General features: G+C 42.0%; 1 protein-coding gene across 3 annotated transcripts in view; it reads left to right on the plus strand.

Moving 5' to 3' along the window:
- Positions 1 to 1603: 1603 nt before the first annotated feature.
- PPM1L (protein phosphatase, Mg2+/Mn2+ dependent 1L) overlaps positions 1604 to 20588 on the plus strand; it is a 116438-nt gene continuing 97453 nt past the window's right edge. For all 3 annotated transcript variants that reach the window (XR_015700487.1, XM_087739581.1, XM_009463841.2), the window contains exon 1: positions 1604 to 2129. Coding sequence is in view for 2 of the 3 variants with exons in the window: in XM_087739581.1 (XP_087595707.1) it covers positions 1731 to 2129 (399 nt within the window). In the remaining variant the exon portion in view is untranslated. The remainder of the gene's footprint in view (positions 2130 to 20588) is intronic.

Consider the following 20588-nt stretch of genomic DNA (forward strand, 5'->3'; position numbering starts at 1 on the left):
CCGTACAACTTTGGACAGTCCTTTGAAATCCTAACAGAGTGTTACGCGCCTCTGAGATTTAAAGCAGTATCATCGTTATCTACAACATCTGTCATTAACTTTCCTGCTTCTCAGAGTTGGATGTAAGGATCAGACGCAGAAAGGCTTAGATCATTACCTTTGGATTAATCAGGTTTGGGTTTGTGTAATTTACTTACGCTGGTCTTTGAAAAAACTAGCAAAACAATAGTTTGGGTATGTTTATGTGTGACTTCTATCTTAACAAAAGTCCTCGGGAAGTGGGAGCCGCCGGGAGACTTGGAAGGCAGGTACCTGAACACTCCGCCTGGGCTGAGAGACAGTTTATTATATTTTTCACTCAAAATTTCAGACTGGTCTTGGGGTTTGCTAATTCATTCTCAACACCACTCTTACGTGTTTGACTCTTATGTCAGCTGTCATACTCTCTGAGGTTGGTTGACGGATGTTGTCAGTTTTCAGACCCCCCCGTCTGCCAGCTGGCTGAAAATCACTCCAGCTCATTTGCAGCTCAGTCACTACGCTGAGTTGTTTATATTCCAGCAAACTTCTGCTCGCACAGTCACAGCTTGTGATTTTCATTGCTTATCAGTTAGCAGAAAAACGACGCTTACAGAAATGGCTCAGAGAAAGAGAACACGCATTTTGAGTATTGGGGTTTTGTCCCATTAAAACGCTGTCTAGGCAAACTCTGCTCTCAGTTTAATAATTGAGACATTCCTGCTTTGGTTCCCCTTCACCTGCGAGCCCGTGAATGGAACTGGAGACGACCTGACAGTCTTGTAAGGTTATCCTCCAGAAAAATCACAGCGCTGTTTTGTTTCTTGGTTTCCCCGGGGTTTTAGCAGGAGCAGGGGCGGCTCACAGGGTCCCCCCCGGCTTCTGAAACGCGGCCGGCTGCAGCCGAGCGTTTCCTGCCCCGGCTGTCCGTGCGGAGCGTCGGGACTGCCTGCGACAGGGCCGCTCCCGCACCGGTTCACGCCGCCCTTCCCCCGCCGTGCGGCCCCGCGCCGCCGCCCGCCCAGCGCCGCGGCCCCCGCCGGACTACGACTCCCAGAAGCCTTCGCGCCGCCCCCGCCGCCCCGTGCCGGCGCGCCCCCCCCCCGCGAAGGCCGCCGGGGCGTGTAGTCGGGCGGCGGGGGCCGGGCGAGGAGGCGGTGGCGGCGGCGCTCCGCCCCGGGGGAGGGACGGCGCAAGGCGTGGGGGACACGGGAGACAGGTACCCGCGGGCGGCCCTGCCAGGCACCTCCTTGCTGCGGCCGGCCGCTGGCTCCGCGACGCGGCGAGCTGCCGAAGCGGCGGAGCGCGGCGGCCTCCCGCGGGGCCCTGAGGCGGATCAGCGGCCTAGGGGCGCCCGCGGCGGGCTCGGGCTCTGAGGGGGGCCGCGGCCGCGGGAGGGGTGCGGCACCGGCGGAGCCTGCCGAGCCGAGCCGGGCCGGGCCCGCTCCTCGCCGCTCGGCTCCCCCGCGGGAGGGACGGGGCGCCGCGGGGCCGGGACGCGCCGGTGGCCGCCGCCCGGCAGCGGCGGTGCGCGGAGCGGCCCCCCGAGGCCGGCGCCGGGAGGAGGGAGCGGCGGGGCGCGGGACTCGGCGCTGCCCGCCCGCCGGCTGCGCCCCAGCGGAGCATGCACTGACTCGCTGCCTCGGCTCAGAGCCATCCCAGCCGCCGGGGTGCGCGTTGCATGGTGTGGGGATACACGGTCTCGATAATAAATGATAGAGGATACAATGACTTTGCTGTCTCTGCTGGGTCGGATCATGCGTTACTTCTTGCTTAGACCGGAGACCCTGTTCTTGCTGTGCATCAGCCTGGCCCTGTGGAGTTATTTCTTCCACACGGATGAGGTGAAAACCATTGTTAAGTCCAGCAGGGATGCGGTGAAGATGGTGAAGGGCAAGGTGGCCGAGATCATGCAGAATGACAGGCTCGGGGGGCTAGACGTGCTGGACGCAGAGTTCTCCAAGACCTGGGAGTTCAAGAGCCACAACGTGGCTGTCTACTCCATCCAAGGCCGGAGGGATCACATGGAGGACAGGTTCGAAGTAATCACTGACCTGGTGAACAAGACTCACCCCTCCATCTTCGGGATATTTGATGGGCACGGAGGAGAGGCAAGTGCTCAGCTGGAAAAAAAAAAAACAAAACCACAAAAAAAAAGGGGGGGGGGAGGATGGTTACAGGGCAAGGAATGGACGTGTTTTCGCCCACCAGGTTTGTGCGGTTATCTTGAGACATTGTTTGGGGGCGGGGGTTGTTCCTTGGGTTTTTTTTGGGGGGTGGGGGAAGTCTCTACATAGGGAGAGGGAGCAATACTCCATTCCCTTTATCTCTCATTACCCCTTCCACGATCGATGCGGTATAAATGTGTTTATACCCCCTCTGCCCTTTACAGTAGTAAAGGTTTAATTGAAGTAAAAGCCATTGGAGGTGGCTCTTAACGTGCGTGGAATAATGATGATGAGCACAAACTCCCTGGAGTCATCTTTTGTTACAGGGAAGTGTGGTGTGATCTGATTTTGGCACAGGGCTGGTCTCCCCCTCCTGTCAGGAGCTGTGCTCATCAGCAGTGGTTAGAGAGGAGTCCTCTTAAAGGCAGGCATGTGTGCAGCCTTAAAGCTGGTGTGCGTAAAATGTGTCTTTGCAGTAATTGGCTCTCCTGTGAAGACCAGCGAGTCACTGAGAATGAGTATCATGTTTGTGAATTGCATGTAGTTTTTAATTCATTACAACTGTGCTGTCATACTTGTCCCCTCCCTAGCAGAAAGCCAGGAAAACTGACATTTTGAAACTTTCTGGTGTTTAACCTCTTAACTTTTTTAGGCAGGGTGATTTCCTTTAGGTTGTGCTATGTAATTAGTATTACAGCTTGATGGGATGCTTCATTTATTACAGATGGCAAATGTTGAAACTATAGCTTCCTCTTCATTTAGGGTTGTGGTGCTGCCACGTAGCTTTCTGTATGGCACAAAGCACATTTTTCATAACTGTGGAAAAGGACAAAGAATTTGTCCTTGTGTGACGAATTAGCTCTAGCAACCATTATGCTGGGTATGAGATTACCTTACGGGTTTTGCCGGGATGATGGAAGCTGCAGAGAAATGTTGAAGTTTTTCATATAAGTGCTCCTGCTGAGGAGGTACGGTAAGGCAGCAAGAGAGCTTGGGTGTTCCTCCAGCTGCTTTCACAGATCAAGTAGTCAAAGTCCTTCCTAGAAAAGCACTGGCAGTGACCAGACACTAATGGAGCACAAGGACGGCAGCTGCTGCCCCTCTGAACCTGTAAGTGCTGCCTGAAAAATCCAGGCCTTAGGCACGTAATCAAAAAGCTGCTCTTCTGCTGCCTGCACCGTTGTTGTTGAAGGGAGTCAGTCATCTGTCCTACTGGTGTCTCGCAGTGTCTAGCATTTTACCCCCTTTAAAATAATGCAAACACTTTGGATATTGAAAATTGTCAGCTTCATAAAAACTTCTGGTCATCAACCTGTTTTCCTTTTTATGTCTGATTGCAACTGGGGCACAGTTGTGCCAACTCTTACTGGCATACTTGTGGCAGTTCACTGTTCCTTGGCCTTTCAGGAATACAGGTAGAAACGTATATGTATTGCAAACTGGTACACATCTTCTCCTGAAGGAATGTTAGCTCTGATCAGTGTATTTGGTACATGTGGCTCTTTTGTTTTCTGAGGCTTTGAACGGAAGGTGCTTGTGCTCTGGCTGCCTTCTTCCTCTTTGTTTAAACTGACAGTTTTCCTTGTCTGAACTGATCAGCCAAAACAAGTTTGCAGGAATATGTGTCATGTTTTTAAACGGTATTATGAGATTGTTACAGGTAGAATTATGATATACACGCTTAGACTTTGGCATTGTGAAAGGGAGATCTTATTTCTTCCTTTAATTTTGTATCATATACGTATCTTGCCCGACACTTGATTGCAAACTCAGTATAGTAAATAATCCAAAACTAACACAGAGAATAGCTAAATGACAAGAACGTGCCCTATACATATATTTTTTTACTTGTTTGTTTGTTTGTTTTGTTGTGGATCTTGGAATTACATCCATAAGATATAATGATAATACTGGATCTGTGGAAAGCTCATTTGTCTTTTGTATTCTGGTTCCTCAGAACTTGCTCTAATTGATTCAGTGACAAAGTATGAGGCTTTTATGTAAGAGGCCTGTCATTTTGAAAGGTTTAGCAGATCTCTCTCCAAACCTGACTAAAGTTAATATTTTAAAAATGTATGTATTTAGTATCTCTTATTTATCTTTCTAATGAAATCCCCAGATGTTCTTAGTGGGCTTTACTCCTACAAAAATAGGTACCTAATCATTGAGGACATAACTAGTTTCTAGCTTTAGATTTTATGTAAAACTGATCAGAAAAGCATGAACTGAGAAAGTAAATTATGGAAAAAAGGTTCTAATGTAAGCAGGTTTTATAGTTTTGAGTAGAAAAGAGGGGAGGGAAAAGAAATAGCAGAAATTAATGCTCTTATTTAATCCATAGTACATAATACTAAATTTCAGGTCTCTATTTGAATTGATTTTCTAGATGTCTTATTTTATTTTTATTTTTTTTAAAAGATAAATGACTCTCTGGAACACTTTACCTACATATGTAGCAAAGCCTTTGTGAAGATTAAATTTTCCGTATGGGCTCCCATTAGATTTGTTTATGTGTATTTAAAGAACAAAGAACTGCTAATCTCTGGAGCTACATGTGAAACAAACTGTTCTATATGGGGAAAAATTGTTTTTCCAAACAGACAATACCACAAATGAGATGCTAGATTAATTCTTTCCAGCTATATACGAGGGAGTGTGTCTCCATTAATTACTTCCTGCCATATCATGTGAAGTGGAAGGATAGAGAAGAATGATTCAAGTAATATGAATTACTGTGTGGTGCTAATTTATGAAGATTTCTGGGTTTTGCTTAAATCTTGCCAAGATTTTGCATAAATTCTACTTTTCTGTTGTGTCACTTCCTCTTCCATCTTACAGTTTTAGCCTGAATAGGTTGGCAGCCATTTACTTAAATTTTGTGGCTGGCTTGATGAGAAAGCAATAAGCAAAAATAATTATTAATGCTCTGCGTTACAGCTAAGAATCTGGTGTGCTGCTGCAATTACTTGTTAAAGGCAGTAATATTTCAGAGATAAAACTCGACGCATGGTGCGTAGTGCAGTCTTCCTTTTATAAAAAGTTAGTTTCTTGAAGACTGAATAATAATAATAATGCAAAACAGGTAGAGGGCAAAGAAATAGATTAGAAAGAATGAAGAAAAGTTTCTGCCTGTTGTCTCACTGAATGACTTTGGCCAGAGGAGTCTTCTGGGTGATCTAACTTAGAACCAAAAAAGAAGAGAAGGAAAGTATTTGTCTGTTCTCTTATCAGCTTCTTTATAAGGCTTAAAGATGGCTTGAGTGCTTTTTTCCACCACCCCCGCCCCCTTTCCCTTTTTCCTTTATTTAGAAGTTTTGGGGCTGTCTAGACTGGAAGATTGAGAAGTGGCAAACTACATAAATGATAAAATAACAAACAATGAGCTTGAAAGCCGAGCAAAGGAAAGGATGGAGGCTTAATCAGAATGATTTAACTATTTTAACTAGCATTTACTAAAGGGTTCTTTTCTCAAATATTTAAGGTTTAAGCACTCGGTTTAATGAGATCTCAGTATTAGACAAGAACAAAGTAGCTCAGCTACCATCTGCAGTTTTATGGTTATGGCTACGTTGCATGTCATCGTTTTTTCCTACCCCTATGAGGTGAAGACTTTAAAAATAATTATAGCAATAGTTAGTACCTTATATGTTGCCTGTGCTTGTTTGCGGTCGTAAACTGATGTGGATAATGATGGTGGGAAATTAAAGCTCACTAACTGTCTCATAAAAAATGTCTTGCTCTTTTTATTTCTCTTAGACTCCTGAAATAGGAACATGGCAAGGCTTGTTCCTTATGGTCTGTAGGTGTGGATAAGAGCATTTTGCATGATATAATTGGTTTTTAGAGTTGCTGATACAGTGATGCAGTATGTGAAATACACCTTTTTATTTTTATTCGTAGTGTAGGGAAAGACTGGGGAGCTTAAATGTGAAAGGAGGGAATTTTCTGTATAAATGGCTAATGTTTGTAACCACATACAGAATCACATAATGCTTTGTGTGCCACAGGACCTTAAAATCAGTTGCACGAACTGTTGGCAGAAGTCTCTGGTTACTGATTAACTTACAAAGGCAAAAAAAGGGAAAGGTCAGAAGATAATGGTGAGAGTCCTTACTAGTGTTGTCTGAGGCTATGGAAACCTGAATGCTGAGGTAAGGCCTGGAGAAGAGGGCACGGTGCCAGCTGTGTTTAAATGAGCCTGCTGTGCATTTAAAATACAGATACTTGAAAGCATGATTAATTCCTCCCCGATTCATTGGGGTGAACTTGCTGTTGTCTTCAGGCCCACCACAACAAACAAGTTGCCGCGAGGTTAGGTTGGGAACTTCTGAAACGCTGTGTACCGTGGTAGTAGCTCGTGTGCGTATTCTCCTCCTTTAACGAAACTGAGATGACTTAATACTCGGTGAAGGCGAATGGGTAGACCACCGTAAATTTAGCAAACGTGAGGATGTCAGCAGAGCAGCTGTAAATCATGCTGTCAGAATAGGACATAGTGTCTGTACACTTGTGTTCACACCAGTTAACATTATTTTAACCCCTTCGCAAACTGATGACCTGAACTCACCTGGGTGTATGCTGTGCTATGATGACGAGCATCTCTTCAGGCATTGATAGAGGGGAATTTATTCCATTTAATTGGAGATGATAGTTGACAGTTGGAAGATAATGTTTGCCTTCTACCAAATATGAACTAATGAGCTAATATTTTTATTTTGGTGATCTTTGGATTTTTTTCTTAGTTTCTGATCCTAATAGCAGAAGGTGTTTATGCTGTGTTGAAAGAAGAGAGAGCTAACAAGTTTGTTTTTTTCCTAAATTTATCTGGATCTGCTAATTCAAAACCTGTTCCTCTGATACTGAATTATTCAAGCAAACTTAGTGATGAAAATTTATCTGTCGTACTTTTCAGTAAAGGCCATTAAGGATTAATGGCTTGAGATTTTATGAAATATAAGATTAAATTAAACAACAGCTTTGAGTTTTTATGGATGTTATAGCCTAGTTGTAAAGTGAAGCCTTTGAGGCTTTACAGTTTTTAAAAAGAAACTGCTGGGATGGTTTTTCCTTTTATAGTAATTTCCTTCAGTTTCTAATCTAGAATCCTCTGCGAAGTGCCTAAATGTTTGAATAAATATTTACATAGGTGAGGTCATGTTGATATGCAAGTCTCAAATCTGCTTATAAATTCCACACAAGTGGCCTAAAATATAAGCCAAAATGATATATAGGAACATTTCTGTCATTTTGTTTAGTTTATCCAAGTTTTGATTCTTGAATATCATGTGACAGGGTTATGATTTTCACCCTACAAAACCACGCTTATTTGATTTTTAGGTCTACACTATATGCTCATTTGCCGTACAAAACTGTGACTTAAAATTGATTAAAATGGTGTAAAAATGTGTAATTGGAAGTAGGAACTCTTATCGCTGCCATTCACAGCTGTATCATTGGGTGTAGAATTGAGTCTTTTTCAATTTTTATAAAAATCAAAAAGTCAATTAATTTTAAATGTAGTCTGCCAGCTTAGCTTGAATCGGTGCTTCCATGTTTGGGCGCACGGGCAGCCAACTGATTGCCACTGGCTTAATTAAATGAATTTTGATTCTTAGATGCCTTCAGATTATGAAAGTCATTTAAGTTTCTCTGTGAACTTGAGTAACTCAGAATACTCCATAGGAAGTGTCTGTGTGCGTGCTCTTGCTGCGTGGTCGATGCCCGGCAGCTTATCCGTCGCCGTAGATGGGGAGGGTATTTCACAGCTACCAAACAGGAATGTTCAGACCGCAGTTGTTAGAGTGCCTGACGCTTTTTAACTTGATACCCTGCAGTAGCACTCCTGGGGCCACATCCTTAGATACATAAGCAATCTCTAAAGATGGATCAAGGCTCAGAAACGGGCAACATCTTAAATTGCTTAAAAATGTGCTGATTTGTGCCACTGGTACTGTTTACTACACAACATAGGCAATGGTGAAGACTCGTTAGCTAGTCCTGCTTCAGCTGGTGTCCAGCCTGGATGTATAATAAACAAATTTAAATACAGTTTCGGGGCAGTAGGATTTTGATTGATTCCGTTCTGCAGGTCAGGAACTTGGACATTTTTGTGTTTAATAGTGTGACAGAAAGAACATTTGGATTCTTCTCTCATGGGGGGCTAGTTAAAACAGCAGATTGCTCTAGCTCTATCTTGAGTGTCATGCTTTCAGTAGCTCTTCTGGATCAGAGTGGTATTTCTCCTTCCTCCCTGTTGTTACAGATCCAAATATTTATGGTGTAAATTGTTCCTTAAAACTGAGTTTTGGCTTGTGGCAGTTTAACTTTTTAAACAATCTTCTGGATGCTTTGGTTTGCTGCTGTCTAGTTTTTGCCGGTGGCTGCAATTCTCTACAGCAGTCTTGGCCCTGTAGGAAGGCCCCATACTGGTTGCTGGGTTCCCATGCACTGGATCTGGCACCTCTAAATTTTCCTTTGCTCTCAGGACCCTTCAGCCCTGTCCCTCTTCATCTGGCCCGTCTCACATGCTTCCTCAGCTCATACGTGTTACCTTCACAGAAGTGAAACTACGGGCAGCGTTGCACATTTCCCCCATCCCCAGGGGCCTTTGAACATGCTGATCTCTTTGGAAATGGTCATGCGCAAGATCGATCAAGTTTTGTGACCCAGAAAGGCAGTCCAAAGGTAACTGGCACCAGTGTTTCTTGGGTCTCGAGGTTCAGGCCTTGCCCTTTGCTTTAAGCACAGCATAGATGCTGCTAGATCTAGAAAAAGGAGCAAAATGCTTACATACTCCTTCTGTAGTGCCCTTTGGTTTGCCTTGAAAGGAGAGTTCCCAAAACTAATTTAAGGGCAGCAGCTGCTATAATTATGCACAGAAAGTCATATGCCTTTAGCTCCACTTGTTCATTGTAGTATTTATTAAAACCTGAAAGTTTAAGTGAGCGCACCCACCCTTTGGATCCTCGTGCCATCCTCCCTACTCTGTGCCCCTGCAAAGCAGGCCTCCTCACCCACACGCCCACGTCCGCTGCTGTCCAGGCAATTTTGTGACCGTGCTTTTGTACCTGAGCGTCCCACAAACCTTACACCTTCATCCATTCAGGGGATGCTCTACCTCAACAAGCCGTGCTCTGTTTGCCCATGCCAGCCCTTGGGTCTTTGCACCGGGCAGGTCCTTGCGTGTGCTGGGACCCAAGCAGACCCAGGAGGAGCTGCACAGCGGCTCTGGGGCGCTCAGCCTGCGTCTTGGGCAGGATGCCAAAGACAAGCAGTAATAGGAGCCGTTGCTGCTCATAGTGTGCAGCACATCCCATCCGTGCTGATTAAAATGATCTGCATGTTCCTAGCAGTGTACGTATGTGCCCCAGTTTGAAAACCTCTGCAACAAGTTTGGGAATGTATGCCCTGTGCCACCGCCTTCCGAAACAGGGAGTAGGTATGAGTAAGGCTCTTTTTCTTTGAAACAGCTTTTACAACCATCAGTTCCCTTCAGCTGCTGACTTCCTAGTCAGCTTCATGTTATCATCAGTGTTCAGTGACTCTGTTAGTAGATACCAGTCTAACTGGACAGCCCAGTTTCTCTGGCTCATGGCCAGCCCAAGAGATCTTCCATGTAAAAGAAGATCATGACGATTTAATGACCCTTTGTCTTTATTAGACCTGTAGAGTTTCAGTTCAGCCTGAAGGTAATAAAACAACAAAGATCACAGATAAGGCAATGCCAAAAGGAAGTTTCCATCCTGAAAAATATGTCCATACAGACAGCTCGTGATGTCTGGGCCATTATAAGTTGTATGCAGAATCGGTAGTTGCACCAAGTTGGAGAATTTCTTTCTTTTGGGCTGCTTGTGTGCTTTTACACCTGTTGTTTAGCTAGTGTTAAACACTTTAACTAGTGTTTTTATTAAAGCAGTTTAAAACTTACTGCCAAATGTAGAGATTTCATTTGAAAGTAGCATAGCTTTAAAAAAAGTAAATTCCAATGCAGTTTACAAGAAAAAAGGTTTGCAGATGCCAGAATACTAATAAATACTCGAGTCAGGGTAAGTAGGGGAGACTGGTGAGAGTGTGTAAATTGTAGTTTAAATAACTGCCCATTTATGCCATAAGGCCTGATATTTAGATGGCAAAGCTGTTCCTAATCTGGTATAAGTGAACTCTCTTGATTACATTCAAGAAATAAAAAGAACAGGAAGCACTTTGTAAGACTAGGCTTTCCGGTCTAGAGCAATTTGCAGGTCATGAAGTAATCTGAATGGAAAAATCTACCTTTCTTTCTACTATTGCAGAAAAGTTATTCCAGGAAAGTAGTTGTTGGGTGGTTATGTATGGCACTGAGCTGGGCAGGGGCTCGGGCTCCGGGGGGAGCAGGGTCCCAGTTGTCGAGTGATAGAGCAAAGCGGATGAGGGGAGCGGAAGAAGCATCGTTCTTTTGGTTGGGTGCCATGACGAACTTCTGAGAGCTGCGTGGCAGCACGGAATACCAGTCCTACTGCCGCTGATACAAATTGATTATGATGCTGAAACATTGCCGGCTCTCATCATCTCCGACCTTGTCTGATTCACAGCTGTGTGAGCAGCTGACATCTCCAGCCAGACAATCAAAGTACGTGTTTTAACTGCTAAACCACAATGCAATTATCCATAGCATGTCATGTCGGCAAACCTCAAAGCTCCCCTGGAGAAATGAACATTTATTTGCATTTACTTTCAGCGCTAAAATGTTATCCCTTGCAAATTTTCTCATTGTCATAAATGTTGAAAAGGCTTATTTTTTTTTTTTTTTCAAAATCCCCTTCAGGGGTAAACATTTGATTTTATTAAGTTCTGTTATAATAGCTGAAACTGTCATACAATACTGCTTTCAATCAATACGCTTTTTACTGTAATAAATCTCTTTACTTTTTCTTTCTCTACCACATAGAAAACTGCTGGAGGGCATGAAACATTTCTTCTGATAAGTGAAAATGCGTGGTCCATAATTCTCTGGTTGCCATGTTCTCTGGTGTGCCACGGCTCGCTTGCACTTCTTTAAACTTGCATTTTAAATGGGAACATGATTTATTTGCAGGTAGTCTATGCGTGGACTGCCTCACAGAATTGCCTAAACTTTCCTTGAAATGTATGTTTCCTCCAAACACACACTGAAGCTGAGGTATTGAAATATCTGATTGTGATCAGCATTAAATAAAATGTCTATCTGAGGCTGTGTGCTTCAGGAATGGAAACTTAGTGTGGGAGTAGGAGGAAGGGGAGGACGAAACATGCTTCTCTCCTTAGTTTTCTTAATGTTTATACCCCTGAGGTTTCATCTACTTTCCTGCATTTGAGTGTGAATGGTTTTTTTCTAATTTTTCTAGCCTTTTTTTAAAATTTATTACGTAGGTCTTTTTAGAGATGTATAGGACCCTATGTAGGTTGTAGAAGGTGCTTTTAATGTTTTGGGTTTTTTTTAATCTGACATATATGTGATGTGGGTACAGTGAGTTTATTTCTGCTGAGAAACAGGGAAGTTGGACAAGAGTCTGGATGATCCCACTGAACAAAACTAGTATATTCATTAGATATTTACTCCTGATCATCCTAAGTTTGGCCCTTTATTGGTATGGAAGAAAAGGGAAACCACACCGGGAGAAGTAGGAAGATAACTACAGAGTAGATAACAGTCTCTAGTTCACAAGAGAAGAGAGAAGCAGCAACACTGGGAAGGAGACAATCTTATTTCCCCAAAGTGGCGTTAACTGGGAGATGCCAAACTGACTGAAGTCATACGTAGGATTACAGTACATGTAGATGGTTGTGTGTTAACTCATGTTCTCCTATAATCAAGATTAAACAAGATTTTGTTGTGAAAGGCCTGTGATAATGATCACCTGATACTGGCATGATGATGCTCAGCACACCTGATCACAGCTGCTGATGTGAGGACTAAGCCTGCTTGTCTGTGGGCAGGATGCTGCTGGGATTCACAGCAGAGAGGGGTGAAGGTGAGTGGCCTTGCACTACATGCTTGGGGATGCCGTTAACTCTGAACCATGACAAGGAAAGTAGATTTTTACTAACTGCTTGGAAAAAAGCTGTTGCTACCTTTTCTGGCCATGCAATTGAAAGCATCCAGTGTTCTTACTGGAATAACACAGCACAGGGACTCCAGCGCAGGAAGGGGGTGAAGGAGATGAGAAGTGGAGCTTGGGACTTGAAGACAAGAGTGTGAGTAGAGGAGAAAAGGGAGAATAGCGTGTGTTTTTGCATCATAGCTTGCCTTAATTTTAGATGGCTGTAAGACTGGACGTACTTAATAACAAACTGTCCTAGCAAGATCCCCAGGCAGCCATAGGAAAACTACTGTCAGTTTCAATGTGCCATTGTTCATATACTGCCTGAGATCCAAAACCTGAGTGATGTATGTGTAAGGGTTATTTCTGTGGTTTAGGATGAATACTGTTTTCTCTCTCTCTGTGTATGTTTGAGAGAAACAGAGAGCATGAGTGTGCATTTTGGCAGCGTTTCTTTATGGCTCTTGAAAGAGCACTAACAGTTTTGTAACTCTGGATGCTCTGAAAACTAAACTTTGCCCTCTTTGTTTCTACTAATGGTCACTGGCTTGCTGGCACAGTCCTTATTGCTCAGGACTTAGAGAACAAAATGTAGGACCAGCTGCCTGTTCCGTAGTGCCAATTGGCATCAACATGTCAGAGAAGAGCTCCAAGCAGCCCCTCTTCTTGCTTATGTTTCATGCATAAATAGTAATGTGAGGAGCTACATTAATTTACAAAGAGATTGGTATGACAGACTTCTTCATTTTGCAAAATGTTCTATGCTTTCATATAAAATACATCACATAAGTTTGACTTTTTTTTAAAGGGGACTTGCCTTACAACTACTATTACAGTAGTGGTTTTGGAAGGCAAAGTAGAGTGATTGAATTCTCTGGGGATGAATATTGCATAAAAGATTTGTAATCTTTGGCAATTAGAAAATTGTTGCTGAGGTTAATGGTGATATTATTTTTAACTTTGAGGGCAGGAGCAATCTCCTGCCTCCGGGATGGAATTATTTCAATCAGTGCTTTAAATAAGTATTTTCTGTGATGGTTTAAATTGGCAATCATTTAAATCATCAACCTGAATTCTTTTTTTGCTTTAGTATTTATTTCAGCAATTATGCACCCTGATATACCAATTCACATTATCTTTATTTTGTATTGTTTCTGAAAAGGAGAATGGTATTTACTATCAATTTTTTATTTGGTGAGGGTTGGTTTTTTGCCTTGTTTTTGTGTGGATATTGTAACTGTAAATAAAAGACTGAAACACTAAATAAGAGGCCAAATAATGTGTCTACATTTGTTAGAAGTTATTGAATGATTTGCATCTAGAACTAATTTTAAGCCCCTGGAGGGTGGATTGATTTGAAGCACACTTCTGGGACTTTTAAGGTCAGTTTTGTGATGGAGGTGCTCTTATCAAGTGTCTCTTCCTGAGACCTGGACTCGGTGGCCAGATTGTTTGTGATGAGGTCAGGTACCGTCTCCTCAGACTCCAGTTAGAACTTGAATTAGAGCAGGACAGACACGAATTGGACACGTCATTCTACCTGATCAAGCTAACCTACCACCTCTTTAAAGAGAATGCTGGTAAGATAGTCAAACCCCACATTTTTTTCCTGCTTAGGAGAACCTGCTATCCTGTAAGGTATGCTTTGCTGGAGTATTGGTGTCCTCATCTAAATCTGCTCAAAGGCTCTGTCCTAGGGGCTGTGGTAGGAGGTGGTACCTTGATATTACCAGTTCAGTACCTCTCTTCAACCTTCAGAGGCAAATATGTGGTGGTTCTAATTTATTATTTTAATTAGTTATCTTATTAAGGTGATAAATTATATTCTCAGGCTTTGAGATGTAAATTTTGTTATAGTTTTCTTTTTAAATAACGTGGTTTTTTAAAAAAGCAACTTCTATCTAACTTACCTGCCTCCTTGTGAAGAACAGTGCTAGTCTGCCTGGTAGTGTTGTATAGCAGCTCAAGACGGTAGCTGCATACTCATTCATGTTGCAGGTCTGCATGTGATGACTAGAAAAATACTCTGAGTAAATTAGAGTATCTTTTGGGATGTGTTGGGTTTTGCACTCCACACTTCTAAGTTGCATGAGTTGGAGTTTGTATATTCTAAAGTGTTCATGTAAACTTTCAAGACTGGCAATTGAGATAGCTGCTTCTAATAAACTATAAACAACATTATGATGCCATGGCAGAAGAGCCAAAAGAAAGTGTATCCAGCTGCATATTGGAATTAGTTGTTTCAAATGTAGGTTTTAAAAGCTTTTTTGGCATGCGGGTTGTGCTTCTCTTGTTAAGGAGAAACCTGACTGTGAGGGAAGATGAAAATCATGTTGATGAATAATATGAAAGGCCGTAACCTCAAACCTATTATAGTGAAGAGAGATGTTTTTACTGGAATGTTTGTTACTGAGTTTCCCAGCACTCCCAGTTGATAGGAGAGCTAAATAAAATTTCAGTGACAAACACCGTTTAATTGAGAGGGTTTTTTATATACAAATTGGAAACTTAGTATTTTGTCTGTCACAGTGGCTTTAAGTCGACCTCACTGTGCTTCTGATTCAAAATATTTCAAAAGCGTGTCACGAAAACATATTATACCTCTGCGAACAGGTGTTTTCAGATCATTTTACAGGCTTAAATTTCTGCTTATGTCCCTTGGCTGATCTGATACAAGTCAGTAACACAACTGAAAATAGAACTTTATAGTCCCCCTCTCCTTCTCTCCCAGGTGCAACTGCTCCTTTTTTCTCTCGGTCAGACACCGCCGTCCTTAACTGTGTGCCTTCCGTTGTTTCATGGAACACCATCACCTACCTGCTGGGTTCTGCAGTCTTCAGTTCCTCTTCTTATTGTGGTTATCAAGAAAGTAATGGCACCTAAGACCCAGCAGCATCAATGCTTACTTCACATCGGTACCGTGGATCTTAGTGGTCATCTTTCATGCCAAAATAATGTTACTGATGTGTCCCTGTCACTGTGAGAAACCCTGATTTGAACCTGGGGCAAGCACTGTGCTACTGTTTGTCATATTTTAAATGAATTCTTTCACCATTTTGTTGTGAAACAGAATTTTTGTTTAAGAAGTGATCTAAATAGCAAGGCATGAGTGTGAGAAGATGGCCAGCTGTTAGACACAGCTGGTCACTGACCAGCTCTGTTGGACATGATAAGGGCGAGGAGCACAGCTTGGTTTCTCATTAAGTGAACTTCCAGTCCCGGTGGCTGATTTGATAGCTGGAACTCGCTGCAGATGTCATGAACTCACCACGTGCATGACCTGTGAGTCTGGCACTTCATCAGTCATTTCTGGAGCTGGAGGGGGTTTGCCTGGCAGTTTCAGGAGACCCAAGCATATAATCATTTAACTGAATTAACCCCCAGAGCTTTCAGCCCATACCTACTGTGTTGGGGGAGAAGCTGAACTTAATCTTTGTGCTCACCTGCTTCTCTAGAAGGGGGACTTGGTGTTCCCTTTCTTTGCCAAGAAGAATTTTTCAGTGTAGGGAGCTAATGGCAAGACTTGGAAACTTGGCACAATTTGTCCTCTCTTGAGCAACATAAAGGAGAGTCACTGCAAGCAATCTATTGCTTGCAATTTAACTGCTGCAGGTGTTGCAGCATGGGTTCCTGAGGCAGTACTCTTCTCTCTAATTTTCTGGTGTTGAGAGTTAAATAAATGCCCTGGAAGACTAAAGTCTTCTGGAAGCTTTTGATCCAGGAGACCAGCTTCTAAGAGGCTGGGGATGTGAACACAGCAGCAGTGTGGAGGCTGGAAGTGAGTATGGGTAATGTTTTCTGATTTAAATAAGGAAAGAAAGTTAAATTAGGGAACACCAGAGGTTTTTTTATTCTTTTCATGAAAATGCCCCAGATGATCTAGTTAAGTGGTTTTGGTTTTGACTTTCAAAGTTACGTTAATAAAACATTTAAGACCGCCTGATTTTTCTTGAATTAAAGTGCTGTATTGCAAGAAAATTGCCCTTAGCAGTGAGAGGCGTTTCAAGGTGAAGAGGGATGAGTTGGGAACAATAAAAGGAAATTAAATGAATTAAAATGGGAGTGGGGTGTCTGTGTTTTACCATGCCACGTGAGGAGAGGAAATCAAATGAACCAAATGAAGAAAGTGCGTGTATACCGCAGCTGAATAGGGATCTTACTATTGTCTAAAGCTTAAACAGCTCCACACCACTGGAAAGGACCTACCGGCGTTATTTTTGTGCAGCAAGAATTCGTGAGATACTGTGGGGGGAAAAAAAAAAAAAGAGAGAGTGAGATGATGAGTGCTCAAAAGGAGCAAATATGTAAATATTTCGGAGGGAGAAGTAATAGTGGTAAGAATGAGCTAATGCCCCGGCCCTGAGCTGGCGGAGAATCTAGATTCCCCAATAAAGAGTTTCAAAATGCATCATGAGTGTGTTCTCTACTTCAATCATTAAGCCTTAATACCCAAGAACTTATTCAAATGTCAGAGTTCAAGAGCCTGTCACGAAACTCTCTTTATAGGAAGAAAATGAGTCAAAACACTCCAGGAAAGCTTTTTTAAATAATGTATCTCTGCAGATGCCTGTGTCCTGGGGAGCACAGTTCCCATCGATGTACTTTAGGAGTTTGTGCGAGCACCTCTTTGCATCTGGATGTTGAAAGCTCTGGCCCTGGGTTCACAGGGGCATACACAGGTGCACAGACGCCTGGAGGGAACTCTCGCAGTGGTGTAGCACTGGCAGTGCTCCACAAGTGCTCTGGGTAGCTCTTTCTCGAGAGCCTCCTAATGAAAGCCACCACCAGCCCAGACAGAGGCAGTGACAACGCGAAAGTATCTGTGTGCTTGGGAGCAGCTGTAAAGAGAAGTTTCTGAGTGTTCTTAGGTATTCTTCAGCCTCTTTCGTTTCCAGTTGTTTCCAAAGCTCTTGATAGCAGAGCTATTTGTTGTTGGGGACAAAAGTGAAAAAGGAAAGGTGGCTACTCTGTGAGCAAGATGCACAGGCTCTTAATATATTTCCGTGCGTTTCATAATGTAAGCTATTCCTATGGTGGACTGAGAGGTGATATAAGAGTACAACTGCGAAGTCTTGGGTGTCAGTATCTCGTAATTGCAGTGAACCTTGATAATGTACTTCAAGATTTGCAGAGAGCCAACTCCTGCTTTGCTTTGTGAGTTCTTAATTGGGAAAAAGAGCAGCTTGTACAGAAGCCTGAGGCTATAATGGATTTAACACTCATTTTAAATGTTTCTTAAGAAGAGGAGAAATATTGCAATAGAATGCATAATTGTATCAGGTTATGATAGTTTGGAGACTAAGACATGCTTATACCACCGTCACCGCTGCGACTGTGGCATATGCAACCTTGTTTGAACTAGCTTGAGTACCATGACTTGTGTAGCTGTTGCAGCACTCTTTGAGACTGAATAAAGATGTGTAAAGTTAGCCTGTGTGGGTCTTCATCTTACAACAGCCACATGCTAGCAATATGCAAAGAAGCTATTTAAAATTAGCACTTCAGCACAGTCGTAGAGATTATCTTCAGTATAAATATATCTTCTGCTGTCTCCACCAGACCTACTTAATTCCTCTTCATTTTTCCCAGCAACAAAGTTGAAATGTTTAACTGCTTAAATGAAATATTTGTTAGCTGTTGTGGGAGTTAATACTTGGTATTTGTGCATGAAACTAGATCGTTGTTCATTAGGATAGAACTGGGATTTCTAGCTAGTCAGAGAAAAGTGCTATTTCAGATTCTGCTATATGGGAGAATTTAGTACTAATTACTCATTCCATGGCTATTAGCTTTTTGTTATTTTGTATACAGCTTTTTAAGTACAGACTTTAAATCCTCATATCCTGTCTTGAAAACTGAATTGCAATCTGAACTTGACAGTCTGGATTTAGATGGTTTTGAAACATGAATAGGGAAGCTTGCAAAGCACTTTCCAGCACTATATCTGGATTTCATCAGAGTTAGTAATGCTTCTTTTTTTCTGGACAAGAAATTTGCGTATATACTCATTTAATGAATCAAGCGTGGGGAGAAACATTCTGCGTGCTTGGTCATAGCACGTATGTAAACAGCAGGAGGTCAGACTCCAAAATGTTAGTGTTCTTTTTAAGTTGTAAGCAGATAATAACCATAACAGTTTCATATCCTGAAAGTATATTTAATAGAAGTTTATTAACAGTTAAGAGAGGTCTTATTTAAAATGATATCTATTATTATATGGGTATGTGTTTAAGATCAGTGACATTTTGCTTTCTTTGCTTATAGGTATACAACTTGCTTGTGATTTGACTGTAGGAAGGAGATGGTTAGCTTATAATCCTTGCTGTGTCAGTGCAGACTGGATTTAACAAAGGAGGTGATGAGAGAGTTTGTTCGAGTAACTTTTTGCTCCCACTTCATAAAGGTTGTTTAAAACTGCCCTAAAAGTGACATTTATAATTCTTTTTAAATTGTCCATAGAGTAAAAATTGTAGATTTATGTTGGTTGAATAATTCATCGCTCCTTGGTTGTAATCCTGATGCGACTGCTGCCTTTCCCACTGCAGATTAAAGTTCTCAAGACTTCTTTAGTTGCAAGGCATTCATCTAGATGAAATGGAAACAGAACTTTTGAGGCCAAAAGAGAAAAGATATAGTGTGTTGCAAGTATGTAAGGAGAGCGATGAGGAAGAGCAAAAAGAGGATAAGAACTGCAGTGATGTGCAGCTGTATCAAATTCATTTCTGTTTTTTGTTAGGATGTCCAGGACTAGTAGTCCGTCCTCTCGTGATTCTCCCAGATGGTGTTTTCAGTCCTTGTTTGGCTGACGGAAGATGACTGGAATGACAACTATTTATTATGTTAGGGGAACGCCTTGGGTGGACAGCGGTCTCGCTCTGCAGGAGCTCATTCAAAGACTGTTGAACTAATGTGTGCTAATATAGGAAAACAGAGGCCATGAAACCCATGTAAAGTATGAGAGAGAACCCAATTAACAAAGTTTTCTTCCATCTTAAAGAAAAGGTGGAGATTTCTTTAGAAAAAAAGATAAGAATACCCAAAAGAAACGTGATATTTCACCAACTGAAAAAGAGCAAGAGGTCTTACTGAAAATTTGCCATTTGAGGGCTACAGCTGCTCATTGACAAAATTTATCAAAGCCAAATGTTGGGAACTGAGAAGTCAAGACAGACCGTCTAGAAGATGAAGAAGAATCTGTGAGCATTATTGGTGTTTAGGTCTCTGTTACTTAAGAGGGCCTTGAAGATTTGTTATTTTAAATTGTTCCAAGTAGAAAAAATAGGAAACATTTTTTTAGTACCTCTGCAAAGCTGTGTTAGCATGTCAGAGGTTGGGCATTTGCTGTGTATATTATATCTGCCATTGAAATGGAGTGGTGGTATACAAAAACTTGTTTCACTAATTCTTTCATTGTGGAAACCACATTTTGCTTTCAAAATATTTTGAGTATCTGTTGTAAACATGATCTTTTAAAATAATTTTTGTATTTATTGTTGGATTTATTAGTCCCATCTTAAATTAATCCCATCTTAATATATGACCTCTTTAGAGAAATAATGCGGTTTAAAAATCTGGATATAGTCATACTCATGCTCTGTGATTATTTGATCTTCCTCAATCCTGTAATTCAGTCTGGTTTTGAGGTGATGACCATCCCGTGGTAAATATTGATTGCAATGGTGTCCTCCAGAGTTCAGTCCACATTCTCTCTTTGAAAAGTTAAGTTTGAAAAACTGACTTTCAATTCTTCACATATTGAGGGAAGGTAGAAAAGAAGAGAAACTTTTGTCATATTATAAAGGCTGTTAATCTCTAACTATAGCTTTTCAGTCTGAATTTGATTTTTATTTACTGTGCCAAAACCATATGAATATTATTTTTTTTAATTTCTGAACTACTTTGCAGAAGTCATACGGCAGTGTAGTTCTGGTTGGAAGACTCTTCTCTGCTGAAGATGAGACTATTTCTTTAATTTATCAACTGAGCAGCTGTGTTGCAGGAAAACATCTTGTTCTAATATTGAGAGACATGGAAATACACTTTTTGGGAATGACCATTACAGCTGTGATGCAAACTGAAGGACACTTGCTAGCAGAGCAAGTCTGTCTGGGAAAAGAAATTGAAATACTTTGAAATAAGAATTGTTTTCATAGAAGCAAAAACAGAAGTTGAAACAGAATGCATCTGTAATTTGACAGTATTTTGACTGGACACAAGCAGTTTTCTTCAGTGCTTAGCAGTTCATTTAAGGAGAGAAAGATAGTAGTCTTGCTATTCCAGTAGACCTCAAAATATTGTCTGTAGCTACAACAGAGAAGAAGGAACTGATAAGTGTTAAAATGAT

This window comes from Nipponia nippon, unplaced genomic scaffold, assembly GCF_047370975.1.
Source record: "Nipponia nippon isolate SJK-2023a ecotype South Korea unplaced genomic scaffold, ASM4737097v1 scaffold_7, whole genome shotgun sequence".
In the NCBI taxonomy this organism is placed as follows: Eukaryota; Metazoa; Chordata; class Aves; order Pelecaniformes; family Threskiornithidae; genus Nipponia; species Nipponia nippon.